Source organism: Cryptotermes secundus, unplaced genomic scaffold (genome assembly GCF_002891405.2).
Source record: "Cryptotermes secundus unplaced genomic scaffold, Csec_1.0 scaffold689, whole genome shotgun sequence".
In the NCBI taxonomy this organism is placed as follows: Eukaryota; Metazoa; Arthropoda; class Insecta; order Blattodea; family Kalotermitidae; genus Cryptotermes; species Cryptotermes secundus.
In genome coordinates, this window is record NW_019720574.1 from 1568693 (window position 1) to 1590315 (window position 21623).

At 36.5% G+C, this 21623-nt stretch overlaps 2 protein-coding genes across 10 annotated transcripts in view; one reads left to right on the forward strand and one right to left on the reverse strand.

Moving 5' to 3' along the window:
• Positions 1-12706, reverse strand: LOC111869513 (uncharacterized protein C1683.06c). 7 transcript variants are annotated; one of them, XM_023861093.2, is made up of 8 exons: positions 12578-12706; positions 11656-11787; positions 7910-8126; positions 6262-6454; positions 5864-5980; positions 2823-2855; positions 1894-2030; positions 1-1459 (listed from the first exon to the last, which is right to left on the reverse strand). In XM_023861093.2, the coding sequence occupies exons 1-8, from the start codon at positions 12613-12615 to the stop codon at positions 1112-1114; spliced, it is 1215 nt and encodes a 404-aa protein (XP_023716861.1). In that variant the 5' UTR covers positions 12616-12706; the 3' UTR covers positions 1-1111. The 7 variants fall into 7 exon arrangements, with proteins under 7 accessions (XP_023716861.1, XP_023716869.1, XP_023716888.1 ...); XM_023861101.2 differs by lacking the exon at positions 12578-12706 and adding an exon at positions 12174-12293; XM_023861120.2 differs by lacking the exon at positions 12578-12706 and adding an exon at positions 12003-12127.
• LOC111869494 (MPN domain-containing protein) overlaps positions 12455-21623 on the forward strand; it is a 23732-nt gene continuing 14563 nt past the window's right edge. The window contains exons 1-4 of one of the 3 annotated variants that reach the window (XM_023861066.2): positions 12455-12539; positions 16507-16671; positions 19163-19294; positions 19586-19732. In XM_023861066.2, coding sequence (XP_023716834.1) covers positions 16516-16671; positions 19163-19294; positions 19586-19732 — 435 coding nt within the window. In that variant the 5' untranslated portion in view covers positions 12455-12539; positions 16507-16515. Of the gene's footprint in view, positions 12540-13138; positions 13225-16506; positions 16672-19162; positions 19295-19585; positions 19733-21623 lie in introns of those variants that run through there. The other 2 variants (XM_023861074.2, XM_023861081.2) reach the window with 2 other exon arrangements.

Consider the following 21623-nt stretch of genomic DNA (forward strand, 5'->3'; position numbering starts at 1 on the left):
TGGTCATTAACATATATATTATTCATATTACCCTCTGTACCGCAGAAACTAGTAATGATAATGGATACATGTAAACACAAATGTTAATTTTGTTCTTATTCACAGAAGTTCAAATCTGGGTCAATTTCTTTGCCCCATAAAAAACTCTGGGACAGTGATGACAATAAATACATTTCCATACTAGCCATGGCAATAAAACATGTTTTGAAGGTCACAAGAATGATGTGTCTGAGTCCAAGAGATGTCACACATGAATAACCACCACAAACAACCGAAACTTAATGTAAGGATTTAAATATCAGTGATACTAGTACAAACCAGGAGTAGGGTGTATCAAATAACAGAATGAACATATTTTAATTTCAGTGCAATGCTGTTAATGGTATTTTCATTATAACATCATATAAAATTCAAGCACCAATAAATTCATCAACTACCATACTCCAAGGAGTAATGCCCTTCTTGACTAACAGATCAAGAAATTCCCTGCCTTTTAAAGGACCCAAAGTTTCATCACCATTTCAGAAGAGCTCACCATCGGCCCCTGTCATGAGGCAGAAGACTCTAATCCATACTATTATTTCCTGTCTCTCTCAGATCCATTTTAATATTAGCTTATTGTTTATGCCTGTCTCTCCCAAGCAGGTTCTTTGACTAGAATTGTATACACTTTTCTCATCTCTAGGTATTTAAAAATATAATTATAATGTATAAATGTATATAATGTATAACTGTCCCTTGCATACAGAAGTGATCAGAAGGACCGTAATGTTTCCTGACAAGAATTGGCTGTCTGAGCACTCAAACCTTATGTGTAAGTGACCTTCCACTTTTCACAACCTAATTATGCAAAAGTTCTTTATATGTGAACCCTAATTATGCAAAAGTTCTTTATATGTGAACCCCATGCAGCATATTCCTTTCTGAGAACCTAACAGCTGTTCATATTTTCAGTAAAATCCTTACATTTTCTAAACATGAAATTCTCTATAATGTTCACAAAAGCCCACCACTATCCTCAGTCAGATGAATTCAGTCCACCCTATTTCTTATTTATTTTTATACATAAAGAGAAACATGCTCAATGAAGAAAGTGATGCATTTTCTTCTTTTATATTTTACTTCTCTCATGCTCCAAGTGAGCATGTTCAGCTGCCCAAAGCAATATTTTCTTCAATGCTGAAGTGTCCACTTTTTCAATGATATGCACATTTGGCTTCTTAACCTGCAAATGATCAAGTACAACCTGACCTCTGGTGTGTGTTCCATGAAGTTCAACTGTTGCATGACACTTCTGACTCTTTATTACAATCTCTGGATAAAGCACCGCAGCAGCAAGTATGGCATCACAAGAAATCCAAGTCGTATAACTTGATTTTTCCCACACTTTCTTCTCCACTGCATTTAACAGCTCCATGTGAGAGTTCTGGATGGCTCCCAGTATACTGAACCTCCATTCCTGGTACAGCATTATTACAAACCCCATCAGAATATGACATAAGAACAAGAGGACAAAGAAGCAGCATTTATATTTCACTGAGCAGTTAACCTTTATCATCTGGGAGTTTTAAATCTCTGAGTACCACAGGGCTTGCGGCTCAGGGCAACAGTATTAGCATTGAAAAAATGCAACACAGTCTGCTGGACCACACATATATGCTGTTACAGTATTGTAATGCATGACCAGTGAAGGTAAATATGGATTATATATTTCATTTCTGGATACTAACATATGACATATGAACAATACAACACTTAACAGAAATTGTATTTGAATTTACAGAGCATTGCCCTTGATAAACTAAATCTCAGCTAGCAAAGATATCTGCTGACTTTTATGGATTAGGCTTGTTTAGACAGGTTTCACTGTATACACAAAAATGACACACTTACCATAGAAATATCAACAGTGAGGCATGTTTCCCATGGCAACAAGTATATAGGACAACATGCACTTGTAAGAACAATATGAGCTGCTTCTGGATCGCTGTAGAAGTTGAACTCTCCTGAAGACGTGATGTTACCCACTCCTAAAATATAGATATATAATACTTAAGGAAAGACAGATGCCTTTTGTGTTTGAGTTTTGTGCTACTGCCACTAGTTGGATATCCAGGAGACAGCATGAGGGAGTGGCAGGCAGACAAACAGACTTTGACCCCTGTTAATTTTATCAGCTGGAACTATTAACCTAGCACTGAAACTCCACCACATAAAAAATATTTTTCATGCAGAATTGATTTATGAACAGATTTGTCATCAACACTGGCCAAGAAAAACAAGAGTGGAAACACATGCTCCTATGTGTACACAAATTATCCAAATGTACTCTGTGTCATATTGAAAAAAGTTTCAAATAAAAGTTGTACTCCTCATAGTCACCACTGTTAGAACCTTACAAGGGTTTGTAATTGAAAAACATACCAAAATTAAATGTGCTAAATGCCTTTCAGTGCTGACCACGGTAGCTGAGCGGTCTAAGGCATGCACTGTCTTCACTCGCTTGGAAGCTGGGATCGTGGATTCGAATCCCACTGAGGGCATGAATGTTTGTGTGCGTTTTCCTGTGTTTGTGTACAGGTAGAGGCCTTGCGACGAGCTGATCACCCGCCCTAGGAGTCCTACCATATGTCTAAGATCTAGAAAAACCGAAGTGAATGGATAAGTTCGTGGAGGTAGGCCTAGACCCACTGGAGCTGTAGTGCCAAGGAAAAAAAATGCCTCTCAGTATAGATCTAATGACACAAATTTAACTGAAATCTGTCATATTGACTCACCAATCAGAAAAAAATATGGTTCTCTTCACATTCTGTAGTACTTACCATTAGAATGATATGGTGCTTTCCTTTTTAGATCTCAGCATGCAACAGTGAACAGAGGAATTACTATGTGAACATAAGCATACCTTGGCAAAACCATACTGAATGCAATTACAAATTGAACATGATGCCATCAGCTATATGACGGTATTCATGGGATGTGGAATGTGGGTAATAATGAGCTGCCTTACACTACATTATATACATAAAATATGAACTATAACTGCTTACAATCAAACTGCTCAGTCAAATAATACTGACATAAATGTGACTTTCTACTTCCCTTCCTTTGAAAGCTCCCTCGTATTATGTGCCACCAATGGTATTCATAAACAGTTATCTCATACGTACTATGTAATAACCTATTTTAAACACACCAGTTGCACAGTATGGATCCATATTAGGACAATTAACTTTAATAACTTGGGTTATAGGTCATATACCAACCGAGTGACTGCCACTTTTCGGCGAAGTTAGTGCCAACTTTGGCAGATTGAGGGTGTCATGTGGTCAGCGCAACAGATCCCCACAGCCGTTAATCTCTACCTCGCTTGCGGACTACAGGCCACGGAGATAGTTTTTTTTTGTTTGTTTTGTATAGATCATATAAGATGCCTGATGATGACCTAAATCATAGGTCAAAACATGAAGCAAGAAATCTCTGCTTATATTAAATAGGTAAGACACATATCAACATCTGTTTTTCTCCTCACCTGAAGATATTCTGCTTTACTGTTGTGTTGATGGACATGATCATAAGATATTGTTTATTTTCGTTATTCTTTTACATTTACATTACATTGCAATCCATAGCTCCAAAGTTATTCAAATGACTGTAGGGTGTGGAACATGTCATACAAATACAAAGAACATCTAAAAACAGCAATATCAACAATGGGTACACATGAGGTTATTCAGAGGTCATACACTCACATACATCACACTGTTAACTCATGCTATTTATAAAATCTTTAATTCTCACATTGTCAACTCATGCTATTTACACAACCAAGTGTTCTTCAGTTAGTGAAGTGGGCTTGGATGGTGTAGAACAGAAATGAACCTCCTTGGAAAGTAGCCACTTAGAAGACCAACAAGTTAGGAAATGTATATATACTGTAAAAATTCTGGTGCATTTGCTATGGTATTGCCTCAAGATTTTCAACTTGTGAATGACAAATTCTGGTACTGTCTTGTACATAGCATAAAACCAATGGCTGCAAGCAAAAACACTGATAGATACATCTAAATGTGTCTTTCAGCTTTTTACAAATAAATAATTCAGGGCAGAATTCATGCAAACTATAAATAAATAAGCAACTTCAGTAATCTTTGTGTGTGTGTGTGTGTGTGTTCAGAAAACTATAATTATCTTCTCAATGTCAACAACTTTTATTCAAAATATTTTTCACTTTGATATATATGAGTATTTAGTGAGTTATGCTTAAAATGCAGTCAGAAATGCATGTAGGTCTTCATGTAAATGGGTCATTAAGTCTATCTGTCTAAATGGAAACTGAAACGATGATATTCTTTCATAGGATCCTCAAATATTGGATTTAATAAAAGTTGGTCTATCCATCTCAAGTTATTCAAAATGGGTGCCCTGATTTTGTTAGACTCCCTGAAGGGATGTGTATGAACCTAAAATGGAGATGAGTGGACAACATTAACCTTTAAACGCCGGATTTCTGAAATGGTGGTAAGCTTGAGCTGGCCGGAGTTTATTTAAATGCCCACTGCTGGTGCGCATTTAAATGCCCGTTGCTACTCTGCGTTTAAATGTTAGGGCGCTTAAATAATTTTAAGCATTGTGTTTAAAAATGCTGTATCTAACTCAATTTTTATGATAAATGGATAGAATTAACTTTGTTTTTATCAGCAAAGAACATAGTGTCGCATATTATAACAGAAGATTTGAAAATTTTTATACAAAGAGTTATACTCTATTTTCAATTTTTTTCTTTTAATTTTGATGCGTACTGCAAAAATGGTTTCCCAGTTCTTCACAGAGTTGTTCTGCATTATAAATTCATTTCTGTTTGTAACACTTGACAAATTTTAGCAGTAACTGGTGTCATAAAACAGATGGAAGCAATAAAATCATTTGGTCTTCTGCTAGCACTGCTTACACTCTTTGGATTTTCAAATCTTTTGACTAAAGGACAGAAGAATGAAAGAATTGCTATTCAAGAGAAAGATAGAGGGGTCCTTTCTTCATTGCTAAGACCTTCCGTTATAGCTGCAAGAGATTATTGCCCTTTCTAGGGTCGTGAACAGACAGTTGCATCGTGGCTGAATTACAGAGTGTGATCTGTTTTCTGTGCATTCATAGTGAAATCAAATTCTGTAATTTCATTTCAGTCTATATATACATCAAGCAGATAACAACAAAAAACGTATGTACTTCGAATTTTACTATATATTTTTAACACATTAACCTTTAAGTGCCGAAGTGCCCAGTTTGTGCCAGTCATGAGTAAGGTCGTCGTGGCCAAAGTACCCAGTTGTGGCCAGTCAGGCATTTAAACTCCGCTAGTGGAAGCGCGCGCACACGCCGCTAGTAGAAGCGCATGCACAGTCCTGAATATTTATTTTTAAATGTAGTAATTACCAGACCGACTTAAGTAAAACCCTAATAGAGGAATTAAAATAATACCTTACTGAACAACAGCAAATAAAAATATACGTATGAGTTATGCCAAAACTTATCCACAATCCAGTAATTTTGTTGCAGATTCTGCAGATAGGTATGTTAAAAATATAGTGTAAAATTCGATGTACATANGGGTACTTTGGCCGTGACGACCATACTCATCACTGGCCCGAATGGGACACTTTGTCACTTAAAGGTTAAAATGCATTTTAGGGGTATAAGTTGTGAGAACAGGAAAGAGATGTAACAAAATCAAGGTCATGTTCAACAGCAGGCTTTAGTTATCAGTGGTGTTAAACTTTTGGTTTTTACTACAAGAAGTTAGTTCACAGAACTACTAATTTCACCAGCATCTCCCGTCTGAAACAGGTGACTTCATTCATCTTACCTGTTGAGTTTCCTCCCATCACATATATATCCTTGAGGTTGCTGGAAAAATCTGCGTATGTCTTCATGGTCAGTGCAATATTTGTAAGTGGTGCCAGACATACCAGTCTCACCTTCCCTGGATAAATGTCAATGCAACATTTGTCCATCAGAAATTACTTGCATTCTAATGGATATGCAGTTAAATTACTTCTAAAATTTTGTATAACCATACTCCTTTTATGTGAATAAAATACACGTAGTATAAAATGGTACCTCCACTCCATGTACAAAGTAATGAAAGTGCAATCTCTTGCAAAAGGAAAGGGATGATACTCTGATCCCAGCCCTACTAAGGCACCTTAAGTACCAGTTTTACAATAATGAGCAAGAAACAGCAACATATTTTTTCCCAGTTACCTTTGCAGTCTGGTCCGGATACAATACGATTAAGTGCAGGGACTGCATTCTCTGACTGAATCAGCTTCATACTTGGAGTGTGTGAAAATTCCACATCACCAAATCCATCCAAACCATGGAAATTTTCAAACTTTTCTGCATTCTTGTCATTGCAAACAATCAGAGGCCCTTCAGCACCTCGGTAAACAGGAATCTGTGCAGACAATCAAAATTTATAATAAGAGACACACTGTTATTGGACATTATTGATGATAACATAATTACACTGGAGATAACTGAACTCAGATTTTCCCTCAGTTATGAGTCGGAAATACGTGTCCTCCAGAACATCTCAAAAGCAGAGAACACACTAATAAATCAATGTTACACAGGGATTTCCATTGATAATAGGAACTGAATGCATACTGAATCCCTTGGAATGCTATTATGATTAACATTCTTGACTTATAGTTTCAGCAGGATCAGAAACTATGTCATCGATATTCACATACAGAAATGATTTACAAAAGCCTAAATTTAGCATCTACATAATGCTGAAGATCTTCACACAGAATTACTGGGTTTTGGGACTTTTTCCATCATCCGGAATTCTAGGTAATAGAGGACAAGATGTTTTGGAAACTGGATCTGTTTCCGTCTTCAGGTGAGAAAGGCAGAAACCTACTCAGTTGGGCCCCTTAGAAAGAGCTAATCTCAATCACTTGACCTTAGCTCTTTCTAAGGGACCCAACTGAGTAGGTGTCTTCCTTTCTCACCTGAAGATGGAAACAGATTCAGTTTCCAAAACATCATGTCCTCTTATTACCTAGAATTCTGGACGATGGAAAAAGTCCAAAAACCCGGTAATTCTGTGTGTCATCCACCACTGTCAGAACCCTTTAGAATCTAGCTGAAGATCTTTGGAACCATCAAATGTTACTGACCTAAGGCATGTTATGCATCAAGTATACGAAGAATACACTCAAGTTGAACATCTCTTTTATGGTTTATTTAGTGATGCTGCCAAGTACCTCAGATTATACAGCATCAAATGACAGGATGATTAGTGAATAAGGGATTGGAAAGGACATGGAAGGATATGTGCTATTCTGATATAAAACCTCTGATATTTTATACCCACAGTATGAATATTAACCAAGAAACAGACAGAATGACTAACCAAATAAATGACAAAGTAACGAATTCCATAAGCAATTCACAGCTACTCAGTTGCTGAAAAAAGCTACCTGCTTTTATGGAACCCCAAAATTAATCATCACATTCACAAAAGACCACCATTTGGGCTCCATCTGGTGCCACTTGAATATATTTTGTATTTTCACAACCTATACTTCTAAATTCACTTTAATATTATCCTCCTACCCATGTCTCTGGCTCCCAAATGATCTCTTATATTGATTCTTTTAACTAAACTTTTTAATGAATTTGCCAGATATCGCATCATTCTTAATTATAACAATATATGGTAAGGAGTACAAATTCTCAGGTACCTCAATATGTAATTTTCTCTGTTCCCTTCTTTCTTCCCCTGTCCTGGGCATAAATATTATCATCAGAACTTTGACATCATCACTTTTAATTTCTGTTCTTCTATAAGAATGATAGATCAACTTTCATCCACATATATAACAACATTTTATCAACTTACATCTGATCTACCAACTGCCTCCAATAAGCGCAGGACATTGATACAAACATTGTTGACATGTGTATTGCCATGAGAGCATGTAATGCCCAAGATTTCTATGTCTTTTTGAACATCTGCCGAGAGAAGCAGCAAAAGAGCCATGGCATCATCTACTCCAGCATCAACATCCACTATCAGTTTCACTGGTGAATCATTTTTCATGTTCGTTGCTGAGAAACTAGCAGAAAAGGATAACAAATTAAGATAACAAGATACAAAAAAAAATCCGTGGTTTTATTCTGCAAGCGAACTAGTTGGCACTAACTTCACCAACAATCAGCGGTTGCTTGGTCACTAAATAACAACATAAGGGGATAAAATAAAACATAACTTCAGAAATGTCCGAAGCATCATACACAGAAACAACTAACTTAACAGATAATAATTTTGTGTATCATTATAACTGTGTGATGTGTGATAATTGGCTAAATATATTTTGGAGAGAAATATAATATATTTTATATCCAATACACTTCTCCCATATATTTAATGTTAAGGTAAATTTGTCTCTGTGCTTAGCTAATTAAGCAATATGCCATGAAGATGTATGGGGAAGTGGATGTATAGATCCACGTTTTCTTGACCTTGGCACTAGTTGGAGGTGAGTGGTCAGCTTCATGCCCTGGCTGCTTTATCCCCGGGGAAAGAGCCCCTGGTACCCATTGGATAGGAGGCTGCACAACGTGGAGAATATAAAATTCTTGACCCTACTGAGACCTGAACTCCAGCCCCTCGGCCATCCAGCCCATAGCCAGTCACTATATTGACTGCGCTAACCCAGCTCCATACAGTTCACGATATAATTAAGCAAATTAGGCATTATGTGCATATTTCAGAATTTCCATGTTTTTCAATTATTTGTGTGTCTTTTCCTCTTCAGTGGGATGGTTAACAGGGAGTACACTGCAGAAAAACTCTAGTTTAAGACTGATGTCTTCAGAAATGTTATGCCATGCAGTTTAGTAGATGGGTAACATACTGACATAAGAACCTCAAACCATGACAGTTATAGTTATCAAAGACCTCTTGGCACCAACCTGCCTACTTGACTTACCCTGTCATCCCACAATACCTGCCTGCCTCATTCTGGCATTTGAAAAGTGAATTAATTTCTGGAACACCATCATTCATATTTCACTTACATGACTGCTTGGTCCTATTAATGCAGCAATTCTCAACCTTCTACAACTTGCATCTCATTGGTCATTTTGTCAAAAAGCCATAGTTCCAAAATTGTAAATGCAAAATTTCTTCTGTTTTCAGCAAGTGTACTTTTACAAATAAACATGTTCTAGTGTCATATTAACCATTAACGGAAGCAATTATTTCCAGATCTCACATGCCACTTGGCTGATTGTTAAGTCCCACCAGCTGAGATACACTGTACTAATTCAGTAGAGCTATCCCTGTAAGAGGCTGTGAAGCCCCATAGGGGTGTGAGAGGTTGAGGCTCCCACATCTTCTAGACAGTTGGCTCATAGATGGCGGTAAAGTTGTCAGTCTTACGTGCCAGCTACCCTTTTTACCCCTCAGGAAGATTCCTGGTACTCATTTCTGTTAGAGGCTCAGTCAACCCCAGGGCATAGTGCAGCTGGAAGGATTAGGTAAATTGAAAAAATTCACCTCATCGGGATTCTATCCGGCGACCTTCCGGCTTGTAGAATAGTGCCCCAACCAACTACACTACCGTGTGCCCCACTCCCTTGGGTATTCAAATATTTTAAGTTATGATATTTTCTTTAAAAATTTGGTTTTAATCATTTCCACACTCTACTCTTCTTTGACAGAAAGGTATAAATTTTATATAAACAAACAAAAATTCCGTGGCCTGTAGTCCACAAGTGAACTATACCAACCGAGCAACCACCACTTGTCGGTGAAGTTAGTGACAACTTTTCCGGATAGAGGGTGTCGCATGGTCAGTGCAATGGATCCCCACGGCCGTTAATCTAGGTTTTCTAGACCAGAGCCACTATTTCCTTGAAATAGCAACTCGATTATCCTCACGAGGCTGAGTGGATGCCGTTCCAGACCCATTACTTCTCAGAAAATATGGTAGTGCCAGAAATCGAACCCAGGATCTCTGGATCTGTAGGCAGGAACTCTGACCACTAGATCACAAAGCTGGTAGATACATTTTACAACCCTCTAAAATTAAGAGAAAAATGATTATACTGAGCACTTATTTATATACATGATTGCACCTATTTTCAATAATGTAAACTCCAAAAATATGTACATATACAGTTGGCAATAATTAAATTCAGGGGTGAAGAACTGAGACTTTGTGACAGAAATTGCAAAATAAGCAGCTGTAGGATAGCTTAAGGTGTGACTGATAATATATATGTGACAAGATGCCTGAAAGCAGGAATAGCGGAGCCAGTGTAGATGTTCATTGGTAGGCATCAAATAAGTAAACAGGTTCCCACAGAAATGAACATGCACGCAACAATAGAAGACCTACTGCTTTTATGCAACAGCAAGGTAAACATACCTCCATAACAATAGAGAGATTGTTAAGAAATGGTGCCCCAAGGCAACCGAAAGAGAATAAATGAGGGAGTCTCTTGAGCCGGCAGTCAAAGATGATGGTGAAGAGAAGTATAGTGTATCATATAGTGGTTTGTGAAGTGTAGTTACAAGTTGTGTAAGTGTGCACTAACTCAGTCATCAATCCAAAACCCATCTACGTGTATAAGTCACACATACTCCCAAATACATGACAATATGATCTACACTAAGTGCAAGCACACTATTTAAGCAAACACCCTCAGGTGCTATTCTTGCATAACAAACAACCTCTAAAATAGTGAAAGTCTGGAATAAACATACTAAATTGTAGCCATTCTTTAAGCAAACCTAATGTTTGCTCTGTTTGTTAAAAATTTCAGCTTCAGAACCTTCTGTTGGATTTTTATTAAATTCTCTGTTGCCAGTAACTTACCGAAGCTGTGTCATGTCCAATAACCATGAAGAATACCTGTGGATACTACACATTTGTGTCTTTCTGGTATTAAATTACAACATTTACAGAATATCAATTTAAGTTAAAATGGCCCTTCAATGCCCTCAAATCTAATGCTTTATACAAGTATAATTTGTATGTCTATGTCAGTCACTTCTGTTACCACATATCACATCTAGTCCCTGTCACTGCTGCCAGTGCTTAAAAAGAATTTAAGATGGATTTCAGGCCATACCAGCTAGCCGCTGGCTTCTCACAGTGGCAGCTTGGGTTCAATCCCAGGTCAGCTCATGTGGGATTTGTGGTGGACAAAGTGGCACTGGAGCAGGTTTTCTTCCAATTTTTTTATTACAGCTGCCAATTCCCATCTTGCCAAATGCTCTGTCCCTTCCATATGTCACCCAGGACTGGGTCAATGGAACATTTACAGTTTAAGTATCGCACAATATACAGAAAACTAAAGGATGCTAGATCAAAGTAAATCATACATAATACTGATTAAAATTATATGGTGACAGGTAACTTATATGCTGGCATGTGATGAGTCTGACATACATGGCATGATAAGCCATGGCATTTCAGGGATCCAGTAGGAAGATCTCTATAATGTGTTTGACAACTTAACACATATATCTATATTTAAACATAAATAAAACCAACAGAAAGACATTTTCAATCATTCCTTTGGCATCATTATGCCATGCAACATTTGTAAACCTCAGTATTCACAAAACCATACCTTTTCATTTCCCTGACCTCACAAAAATTTTGGTGTTTGATCATTCTGGTAGCACTCCTAAAACCACTTGTAACATTCGTTAAACCAGTTGTTTTACTAGATACTCCAGCCAACTTCATACATAATGCAATCCTGTCGATTAATTAGAAAACGTTAAAAACATACCAACTAGTACATTTTAACAGATCTGGCACTTGTTTGATCATCACACCTTATACACTCATGTACTTATTTTATCAGTATCTCTTCTTAAAAAGCACAACTGACACAAAATTAAATCAAAACTAATGTGCATTCAGCTTTAACGCGCAACTTCAAATACAGATCACAACATTGGTTTATATTACCTGAGCCTTCAACAGAAAGTACACATAGTACTGTCCAGATTTATAAACAAACGATGACATAATTCTATAAAACATACATAATATAAATATTGTAACACGACAGAAATTTGAATTAAAATGCTTAAGCAAAAACATCATATGATCTAAAACTAACAAGGTTATAAAACTTACAATTTTGAACGATATTTTGACATTTAAGACATCAGTAAACTATGTTGGACACCCTTGGTGCAAATGATAAGTCGAGACTCGTGAATCAGATAATGGGTACACTTAAATGTGGATAAACATTATTTCTTGAAACCTTGTTGGTTTCTATTATAAAAATATACCGTTACTTCATGTATTTTTACTTCCATTCAGTCAGAAATTTTTCACAGTTGATATTGTTTTGATTACGTTGGACCATCATGGCTACTATGTAAACACAACAAAGCTTGTTGTGATGGAAGCTGGATGGCTATATTAATTATAGGACGTATTGAAGAAAGCTTGTATTTCTTACAATAGTAATTTCCTGTGGCTGAACACAATGAGGTCAGTATAAATTGACGCATTAATCTGTATAAAATTACCTTTCTATGCTACCAAGCGGAATGTAGTTGGCGAACATGTAATAAATCAATATATTTTAAGCAATAACTGTGTTTGGCATTTTAATGTAAGGGTATTTATTTGGACACTTAAATGACACCCCAGTGCTACTGTAAGAATACCAAACATTGTGCAATAGACTGTACTTCAAGAATTTGTTTTCATTCATCTGCAAATGTTGCCAACCTATACTTAATACTGACAGGTCGATAGACGCTGTGCGTTTAGGTTATGAATACATGTTTCTGTCGAATCGCACAAATTTCGCAGTACTGTATTTTAGCATCATGCTGTGCGTAACAAATTTCAAGTATTTTGATGTGTTAGGTGATGTAGTATATCCAGATATTGGTATACACGACAGGCACCACCTCGGCAGAACGTAACTCAAGAAACTGCATAATGCACCACAAATCCTGGGATTTCACTAATAATACCTCCGGAAACATGTTCCAACCTCGCATGCCCTGCCGGAACAGTTAAAACCGTACCAACCAAACTGCCACACAATTTGATTGGGGTTGGATGTTAACTTTAGAGGACATTTGAAATGACAGTATGTTAATCTGAGAGGACTCTCAAGTAACAGTCTGCTTGTGACACTGAAATAAATTACAGATTCTTGCAAGTAAGATAATGTATTAAGTTTCTATGTTTTTGTTTCTAGGAAGTTCAATAAACTTTTAAATGTACATACATACATACATATTTATTTCGTTCCAGAGATCTACAATTGGCAGTGCTGCCTTGAGATATAGAACATGTCAATAAAAAGTACATTTAAAATGATAAATTGTTAAAAATTAAATATCCAAGACATTTAAAAAGGCCACATATAATTGTAGTACATTAACAGTTGTAGAACACAAACAAGTAACACATCAAACCAAATCACAGACACGACACCGAAACAAACAACGTCAAAAATCAGGTGCCATTCACAACAATTATAAACAAAACCAGACAGATAATATTATATTCTAGATGTGACAAAATAATAGGCGCAATCTTTATCTATAGGAAGCACAATCATTCCTTGATTTCCATTCATAATACTCATGTAAGGAATAAAAAGAACCCACCTGCAAAAATTTTTTTAGGGAATATTTGAATTTCTTAATGTCCTCTGACAAGCTTTTAATTCTACATGGCAAGTTGTTAAATATCCTAATCCCACTATAAAACACTCCCTTTTGCACTTTAGTCAGTTTACAGGTTGGATAATGTAAATCCAAACCCCGTCTAGTGTGCATGCCATGAATATCTGAATTTGTTACAAACTTGTCCATGCAGCCTTAAGCTGCCATTGTCAGAGTGGATTCATTGTTATGGGTGTATGGATTTACGTATGTTATTTCCATGTTCAAGAAGGAGCCCCTAAAAAAATTCCGGTACCTTAGTACACCCTAACATAGTAAGGTGTGTGCATCAGTACTAAGATATATGTTCAAAATTACATGGTATTCACACAATATATGAGTTGCATTATCAAGCAGTTTTGGATTAATGTTTTTCATATTATTTGTCTTCATTACTCACAGATATTAATCTGGCACTACTTTTTGATACCTGTGCAAGTGTGTTGTTTGGTTTGTTTTGTTTGTTCTTTCTTGGCAGCACATTTAAGAGATCTTTTTTCATGTGTACTGATAAACAACATTGCTGGGTGCTGTATACTTTTTCTCCCATCTGTATTCATGAAACAACTCTGCTTTTGCTGAGTGGATTGTAATCAATATATTGTTCACCCATATTAATATATATGACAATGATTTAGGGTAAGAGGTGAGTGGGAAGTGATAGGACTGAATCTGTCTCTCCTGTGTTAGGCCATGTTAGATTTTCTTGCAAGCTATAACTTTTAAAATTACAGTCTTCTGTGCTGTACTGTTATGTAATCTGATAAATGGGTACCATTGTTTTGGAGCTCTGCTGTCTCCGCCAGACTACAGAGCATCACATCCCAGAAGACTTTAATCTTAATATTCAACATCATGAGATTCACCAAATTCACCAATATTATCTCACAGGCCGCACCATAGCTTATGCGGTTAGTTGCTGGCTTCCCACCGCTGCGGTCTAGTCAAGTGGGATTTGTGATGGACAAAGTGGCGCTGGGGCAGGTCCCCCCCCCCGAGTACTTCAGTTTCCCCTGTCAATCCTCATTCCATCAAATTCTCCATAAACATTATCACCAGTACAGGTACAATAGGACATATGGAAGCCGACGTGCCAAGGGGACCTAATATGGATTCCGCCTCACACTATATGAAATCTTAACTAGTGTAATCTATTGTAAACAATTTTAAGTATTGTAACTTTATTCTCTTATTGTAATCAGCCAATGTACAGTAACTGACTTGTCCTATATCATGTAACAATGATCTATAGAGACGAAATAAATAAATAAATAAATTCTAAAATCTCATAAGCCATAATTTATTATTAAACATGTCTTATGCATATTCAGTTCACTGGACATCATATTCTTGTCAGTTTACTTTTGGAATTCACAGAATGAACTGATGCTTGAGATACCTACCTTCTGTGGATTAATGAAGAGAATAAAGTTATGTGATAACATTCTTTGAATTTAGATAAAGCAAGGAGGCCCTACAGAAAAATTTGAAATGATGAAAATTTGTTTGACAGATTGTTTATCTCAGTGTAGAGACTTTTGGATGGTATATTAATTTTTAGGGATGAATTTTAATAGAAAATGTTTGAGACAGCTTAGACAGATTTTGGAGGACAATATTAAGAAGAATTTTAAAGGAGTAGAAGATGTGAAGGAAAGTGGATGGAACTTTAAGAGTATTGTTTTGTGGGATGCAATGCCATCTAGTCTGATAGGAATTTTCAGGTATTTTGGAGAAACACTGCCTCCATCTTCATGGCCAAAGAATAAGCCAAGCAAGGAGTAAACATTACATACTTGCTTGGTTTACTCTTCAACCCAGAAGATGGAGGTAAAAATTAATCTGTATTTCTTGCCTTGTATTTCTATTTAGCATTCTCCTTTATCCCCCACATATGCCACTAAATTTCTCATCTTCGTTTCCCAGTCATTCTCAGAGACTGAAATAGTACACCTTAATTAATGAAAATGGTTTACTTGCTTAATAGTCTTATCATATATAACAATTTTCTATCTTGCAGGATGTTTCCCTTTAAAAGCCGTTACTTTAGTTTTCCTTGTTGATATAGCAAAATTATATCCCTTAACTATATTAATTAATGTATGTGAAGCTTTTTGCAGGATTTTCTTCATTTTCTACTATTATCACCAGAATGTCAGCAAATGAAATTGTATTAAGATTCAATGTTGGTGTTAGAACATCTGATTAACATTCCTCTGCTGTTTATACTATATGACTTCATCTACATGTGTATAAATGTTAAAATATACAGATGATTAGTAGCAGCCTTGTCTTACCCCCTCTATCTATTTCTTCTAAAATCACACTTTTCCAATACTACATATGTAACCTAAATAATCGGCAAATGAACTAATGAAGATATTTTTTTACAGTACCTCATAAAGGCCGAGAATACATCTTACTGTTTTCATTATGGTCTTCTGAGTTATGATACAATATATTGTGATTGGTAGTTACAGATGTTTTGGAGGACCTGGTGCCTTTCAGGGTACCTATCACATTATATGGTTTCAAAATGTAGAAGGCCATAATACAAATCTTTAGTGTGAAAACTTCAAATCTCATACTTCTTACTTGTTTCTAATTCACAGCAGATGTCCTAACACTCAGTTTCTATAGATCTTGTAGCAGAACTGTATGACTTGAAAAAATGAATATGTGGACAGTAATATGATGTATTTAGACAGTAAATACCATATGAGAAATGGATAGCATCACCCTTTGTTTCCCAATTACTTTCTTTCTGAAAGGTTCTGAGAATGCAACAGCAGTCACAACAGCAACAATTACCACAGCAATCACAACAGCAGCAACAGCAACCACAACAGTTACAGCAGCAGCCACAGGCAACTGATGATCAGGAGGAGAAGGATGATATAGATGAAGATATTGAAGATGAAGAATTTATTGATGAGGTGCAAAATACAAAGGAACATGTTATTTGCATGGCTTTTGTGAATGCAGTTAAACTGTGCACTTCACTACCTTCACTTGTCTTGAAATATGTGCATCTTTTACAGTACTAATGTCTATTTTCCTTATGTTTATTTGAATAAGACAATTAAAATTTGTGATGATCTCTAAAAATTATAAGCTTTAAGAAAGCAAAGAATTCAGGCCAGAACTAATAAAACCTACTATTGTACTTGCATTCAATATTTCCAGCCTATTCCTTGTTTGCCACCATATAAATGTATTACACTTAATACGAGCGTTAACTTAATGGTAGATGCAGTTTGATATAGTTACCATTTTCAGTTATGTAAATATGTGGATATGCAGTAATAGAATATACAATGTTTAGATGATGATACTTAGGCTTATTGAGTCAAGGTAGTGGAAATAATGCATCATAGTTTGTCCCTGTTGTTGTCATATGCAGTTATGCCAACTGCACCATATTCCACTGTATGGAGCAAAGTAGAACCTTCCTCGATTATGCATAACATGCCTGTGTTGATGGTATGGGATTCTTTTATGTCATACATGTTGTTTGTATATGTTTATATGCCTTACTGTGAACCAGTAAAAGTTATTATATTACATATTGTTCACTTCTGCACTGTATTTTGTTTACTTCTTTGTTTTATATAAAGTTATGTGGGAAGACTTCAATTTTGCTGAAGTCCATTATTATAGTTGACAGCTAAAACACATGCACTTATATGTGACACACTGTTTTCCAGAATTAAAACATAAATACTGTCAGGGGTCAGCGAATACTGGCTTAGTTTCCCAGTCATATAACAGTTATACTTGCCAGACATTTCTTCACAGAGAAACTGCACCTACTTTTTCCATTGTAATTGCTCCACATGAGCTCACTTGCCATCACATAAATACAGGATACATAAAATACTGTCCCATGTATTATATAATATGTATAGAAGGTATTGCTTATTGGCTGTGCTATAGGCCAGGAGGTCGGTTGCTGGCTTCCCACCCCAGGTCAGTTAATGTATGATTTGTGGTGGACATAGTGACACTGGGGCAGCTTTTCTGTGCATACTTCAGTTTCCCCTGCCAATTATCATTCTCCAAACTGCTGCAGATTCATTAATCGTCCTACCATTGACACTATAGAGTCTCAAAATTGATAGCATCATTAAGTAACTCTAAGAAAAAGATGATGTAATTTACTGTTAAAATTTTGTGTTTTACACCTGTGCAGAATTAAGAAAAGGGGGTGTGAGAGAATATTAACACAAATTTAAAAATATTTTCTACGTGTCAGCCTTTACTTTTCATTTGTGAGGGATGAAGATACAAATTGGTTTGTTGATCCATGAATATTATATATGAGTATGCCTTTACAGTTGTCTGTATGTCTTTGAAAAATTCTTATGTACTTTAAAACAAAATGCATTAGTTAAGATTTATAAGAGCATATTATATCATTATGAAATAGTATAGAATTGTGGTTTCCATGAACATAATATTCAACACAAAAAAGAAAACATTTTACACAAAATTCTATGTATTATGATTGTCACACTTTTTATTCATATTATGTTTCTTTGTGCATTTTAATTTGTCTTAAAACTTATAAAATAGATCAGTATAATTAAAACTCTCCGTTACAATATTTGTTGACATAACAAGGACGACTGACATCATAAAAGGTCTGTCAGAATTATTTCCATAGTTGACAAAAAAAAAGGTTATTCCATAGAATAAAAGTTGAATGCATTGAGAGAACATATTTGAATTTCCTAGTGCCTTTTGATTTGTTTCAGTTCTCAGAAAATGGTATTGTAGTGCTCTTGCAGATAACAGGGCTTAGAACACCTACTTTATCCCTTATCATTACTGTGTCACCATCACTGCTACAGAAGTCACTGCTTTCATGAGACTTGAAACTGAAGTGTGGGAGCATGTCAGTTAACAAAAGGTGCACGTTTCCATTTGAAGGTACACAGGAGATAAGATAGATTGGGTGGCCTCCTCCAGTCATTTTTTATGTATTCACAGGAAAGTTTTTATTTGGAAGGAAGAGCCAAAACACATGTTCTTAATCTCCTAACCTCTCACTGAATTCAGATTTTTCTTGCAGTTGCTAGAATTACCAGAATCCCTCTAACCTATTCAGTACTAACCTGACTGAAAACAAGCTAGGGGCATGAATCGGTAATTCTGTGGAGGAGTCCTGGAAAACGGAAGTTGTGCTTATTTGAAGTAATGGGGTGAAACTTCAAGCAGGAGTAGTGGTGAACCTAGCTGTGCTGATACTTCCATCCATTACTCTTCCAGTCTGTCACTGTAGGTTGTCAATGGTTGTAGATCTTCTTCTGCAGTATATGAAACTGGTGGGCTGTTAACATAACTTGAGGCTTTTTGTGGATGAATACTAATTTTCCTTTTGGAGGCATGTTTTCCTTTCTTTTACAAAAGATTTGGTTTCCTTAGGACTATGAGGAAAGTGGTGAACGTCGGAGTCGTACAGGCTCAGGCCCCAGCGGCCGCACAGTCACGCTGCAGATGTTGCTTGCAGCGGGCATTCTAGAGCCCGGTGAGGGAACAATGGCCATCGAGTACCTGGTGAGCTTCTCACATCTCTGTGACAATAGCTAGTCGCTTTCTGTCTCTGCAATTCTTTCTCTTGGAGCACTGTCTTAATTTCAGCAGTCGTTGTGTTTTATTTTCTTAGTCTTCTGTGTCATCTTTTATTGGTCGTTTAGTTCCATTTTTGTTTCAGATTTTATGTTGTTTGCCAGTGAAAAGGAAAATCATCAGCGAATCATCTCTGCAACTTAGCTGTTGTTCATGTTGTACACTTTATTTTTATGTCAGTATATATTTGGTATCTTGTCATATCCATTTTTGTTTCAGGGTCAGAGGTTTATAGGAGATTTGCTTCCTGATGGCAAGATAAAATCACAAGAAACAGACATTGTATTCGCGTCTCCAAGTGCATGGGCAATTCACTGCAAAAGGATTATCAACCCAGAAAAGAAATCTGGTTGCGGCTGGGCATCTGTATGTCCCATTCTGTAATACTGTATACTGAACTGAAGATACAGAGAAACCAATATGCTGTAGCTAACTAAAATACTTCATTACATACAGTTCTTTATTGGAGTCAGTTGTAACACAACAACCATTATGTTATTGTGTTACAACAGACTGCAATAAAGAATTGTTAATAATAACACAACAGGGTGCACGAAATGAAAATTACAGTTACTTGTTCTCTTCTCAACCATATTATCACTGTCACTGGATCCTATCAAGTGTACCAGGGGCTCATTTCCCAGGGGTAAAGCAGCCAGGGCTCCTTCTAGTGCTGATGTTGAGAATGTATGGAGCTGTACTTCCAGTTCCTTATGTGCCTTCATAGCATAGTACTGAATTAAGAGTACAGATACCTTTACTGGCACTTATGAGTTACTGTTTATAACAATTACCCTCAAATATGTTTATAATTTATATTTTTCAAGTTACGACTTTTGAGGTTATTTTTCGTTATAGAGGGTTTATACTGTTGTATTTTGAGTTACTACACCATGTAATTTCATAGGTACCACCATTCCAGGCTAATATACTGTCTATATCTTCAGGCTGGGGGAATGTGATAGTGTAGTTCGTTGAGGCACTATGCTACAAGCTGGAAGGTCACAGGTTTGAATCCCAATGAGGTGGATTTTTTCAGTTTACCTAATCCTTCCAGCTGCACTATGGCCCTGGGGTCAACTCAGCCTGTAACAGAAATGAGTACCAGGAATCTTCCTGTGGGGGTAAAGAGTGGCAGGGGAATAAGGCTGACAACCTTACCACAATCTGTGAGCTGATTATCTAGAGAAAGTATGGGAGCCTTGACATGTCACAACCCTAAGGGTATACATGTCCTGTTACAGGGATAGCTTTACCTATATCTTTGAGGTAAAAGTGAAGGTATGTGCAGTACATTCCTCTGAAAGTTTGGTACACAGGTGTCATGACCTAGAATTTTAATTACTTTCAAGGTTATTTTTCTCTCCTAAGAAGTTTTACTTATTAAAAACCTTCTTATAGCTGAGCTCTTCTATTAAAGATTTATAAAGCTTTGTGCTGCATATGTGGAGAGCTGGATAATACAAAACAGTATTTTAGGTCATAGTGATGCTGCAGAGTGGACAGCTATTTTAAAACGCAAGAAATGGTGAATTGAAATGTTTGTTATGTGTGTAGTAGCTCTGTGTTGACCTTTCTGTCCTCTGCCCACCTACACAATGTCACAGAATCCATTTCTGATGTGGATGCATCCATGTGATGGATTCTGTTACTTCCAAGAGTATGGTGATCATGACAGTGATGTTGACACAGGGCACCTGCAGCTTAACATGGGCTCTGAAATATAGGGATATTCCCAGAGTTTTATCTTTGATAGAGGTAATGGTTTCAGTCTGTGAGCAGAAAGATTTTCACATAGAACTGACGAGTGATTGAACTCTGGACCCTGTGAATGAGAGTTCAGTATCTTGCTCCTAGTGAAATAAATTATTATTAGAAAGCTTATTTACTTTAGCAGTAGATTTTTTCAGCAGTGTAGTCTAAATATTCCTTTAAAATAACAAATAAGCTAGAAGAGGCATGTGCTTGATATGGAAACAGTGCCAACAACAACCACCAGTGAAGATTACAGTAATTTTCAAATAAAAGGATGAACATGTTTCATGAAGGTAAAGGTAAAATTGTTCCAGTGCTTTGTGCAGTGCATTCCTCAGCATGAGGTGGAGATGAGGTATCAGCTTCATAGCTGCTTTAGCCCAGGAGATAAGAGCTCTAGATACATACTGAAGAGTAGACTGGATGGGCCCCAGAGCCAGTCTGATTGTTGGAGTGAAGACATATCTTTGCTCCTGTTCAGGATCAAGTTGTAATTATTCAT

Coding starts and splice junctions, on each gene's coding strand:
- LOC111869513 (XM_023861093.2), bottom strand. CDS start 12,615: ATGTTCGCCAACTACATTCCGCTTGGTAGCATAGAAAG. Junction 11,788..12,577: donor CCGCTTGGTAGCATAGAAAG/GTAATTTTATAC, acceptor ATTAATCGACAG/GATTGCATTATGTATGAAGT. Junction 2,856..5,863: donor GATGGGAGGAAACTCAACAG/GTAAGATGAATG, acceptor TTGCATGCTGAG/ATCTAAAAAGGAAAGCACCA.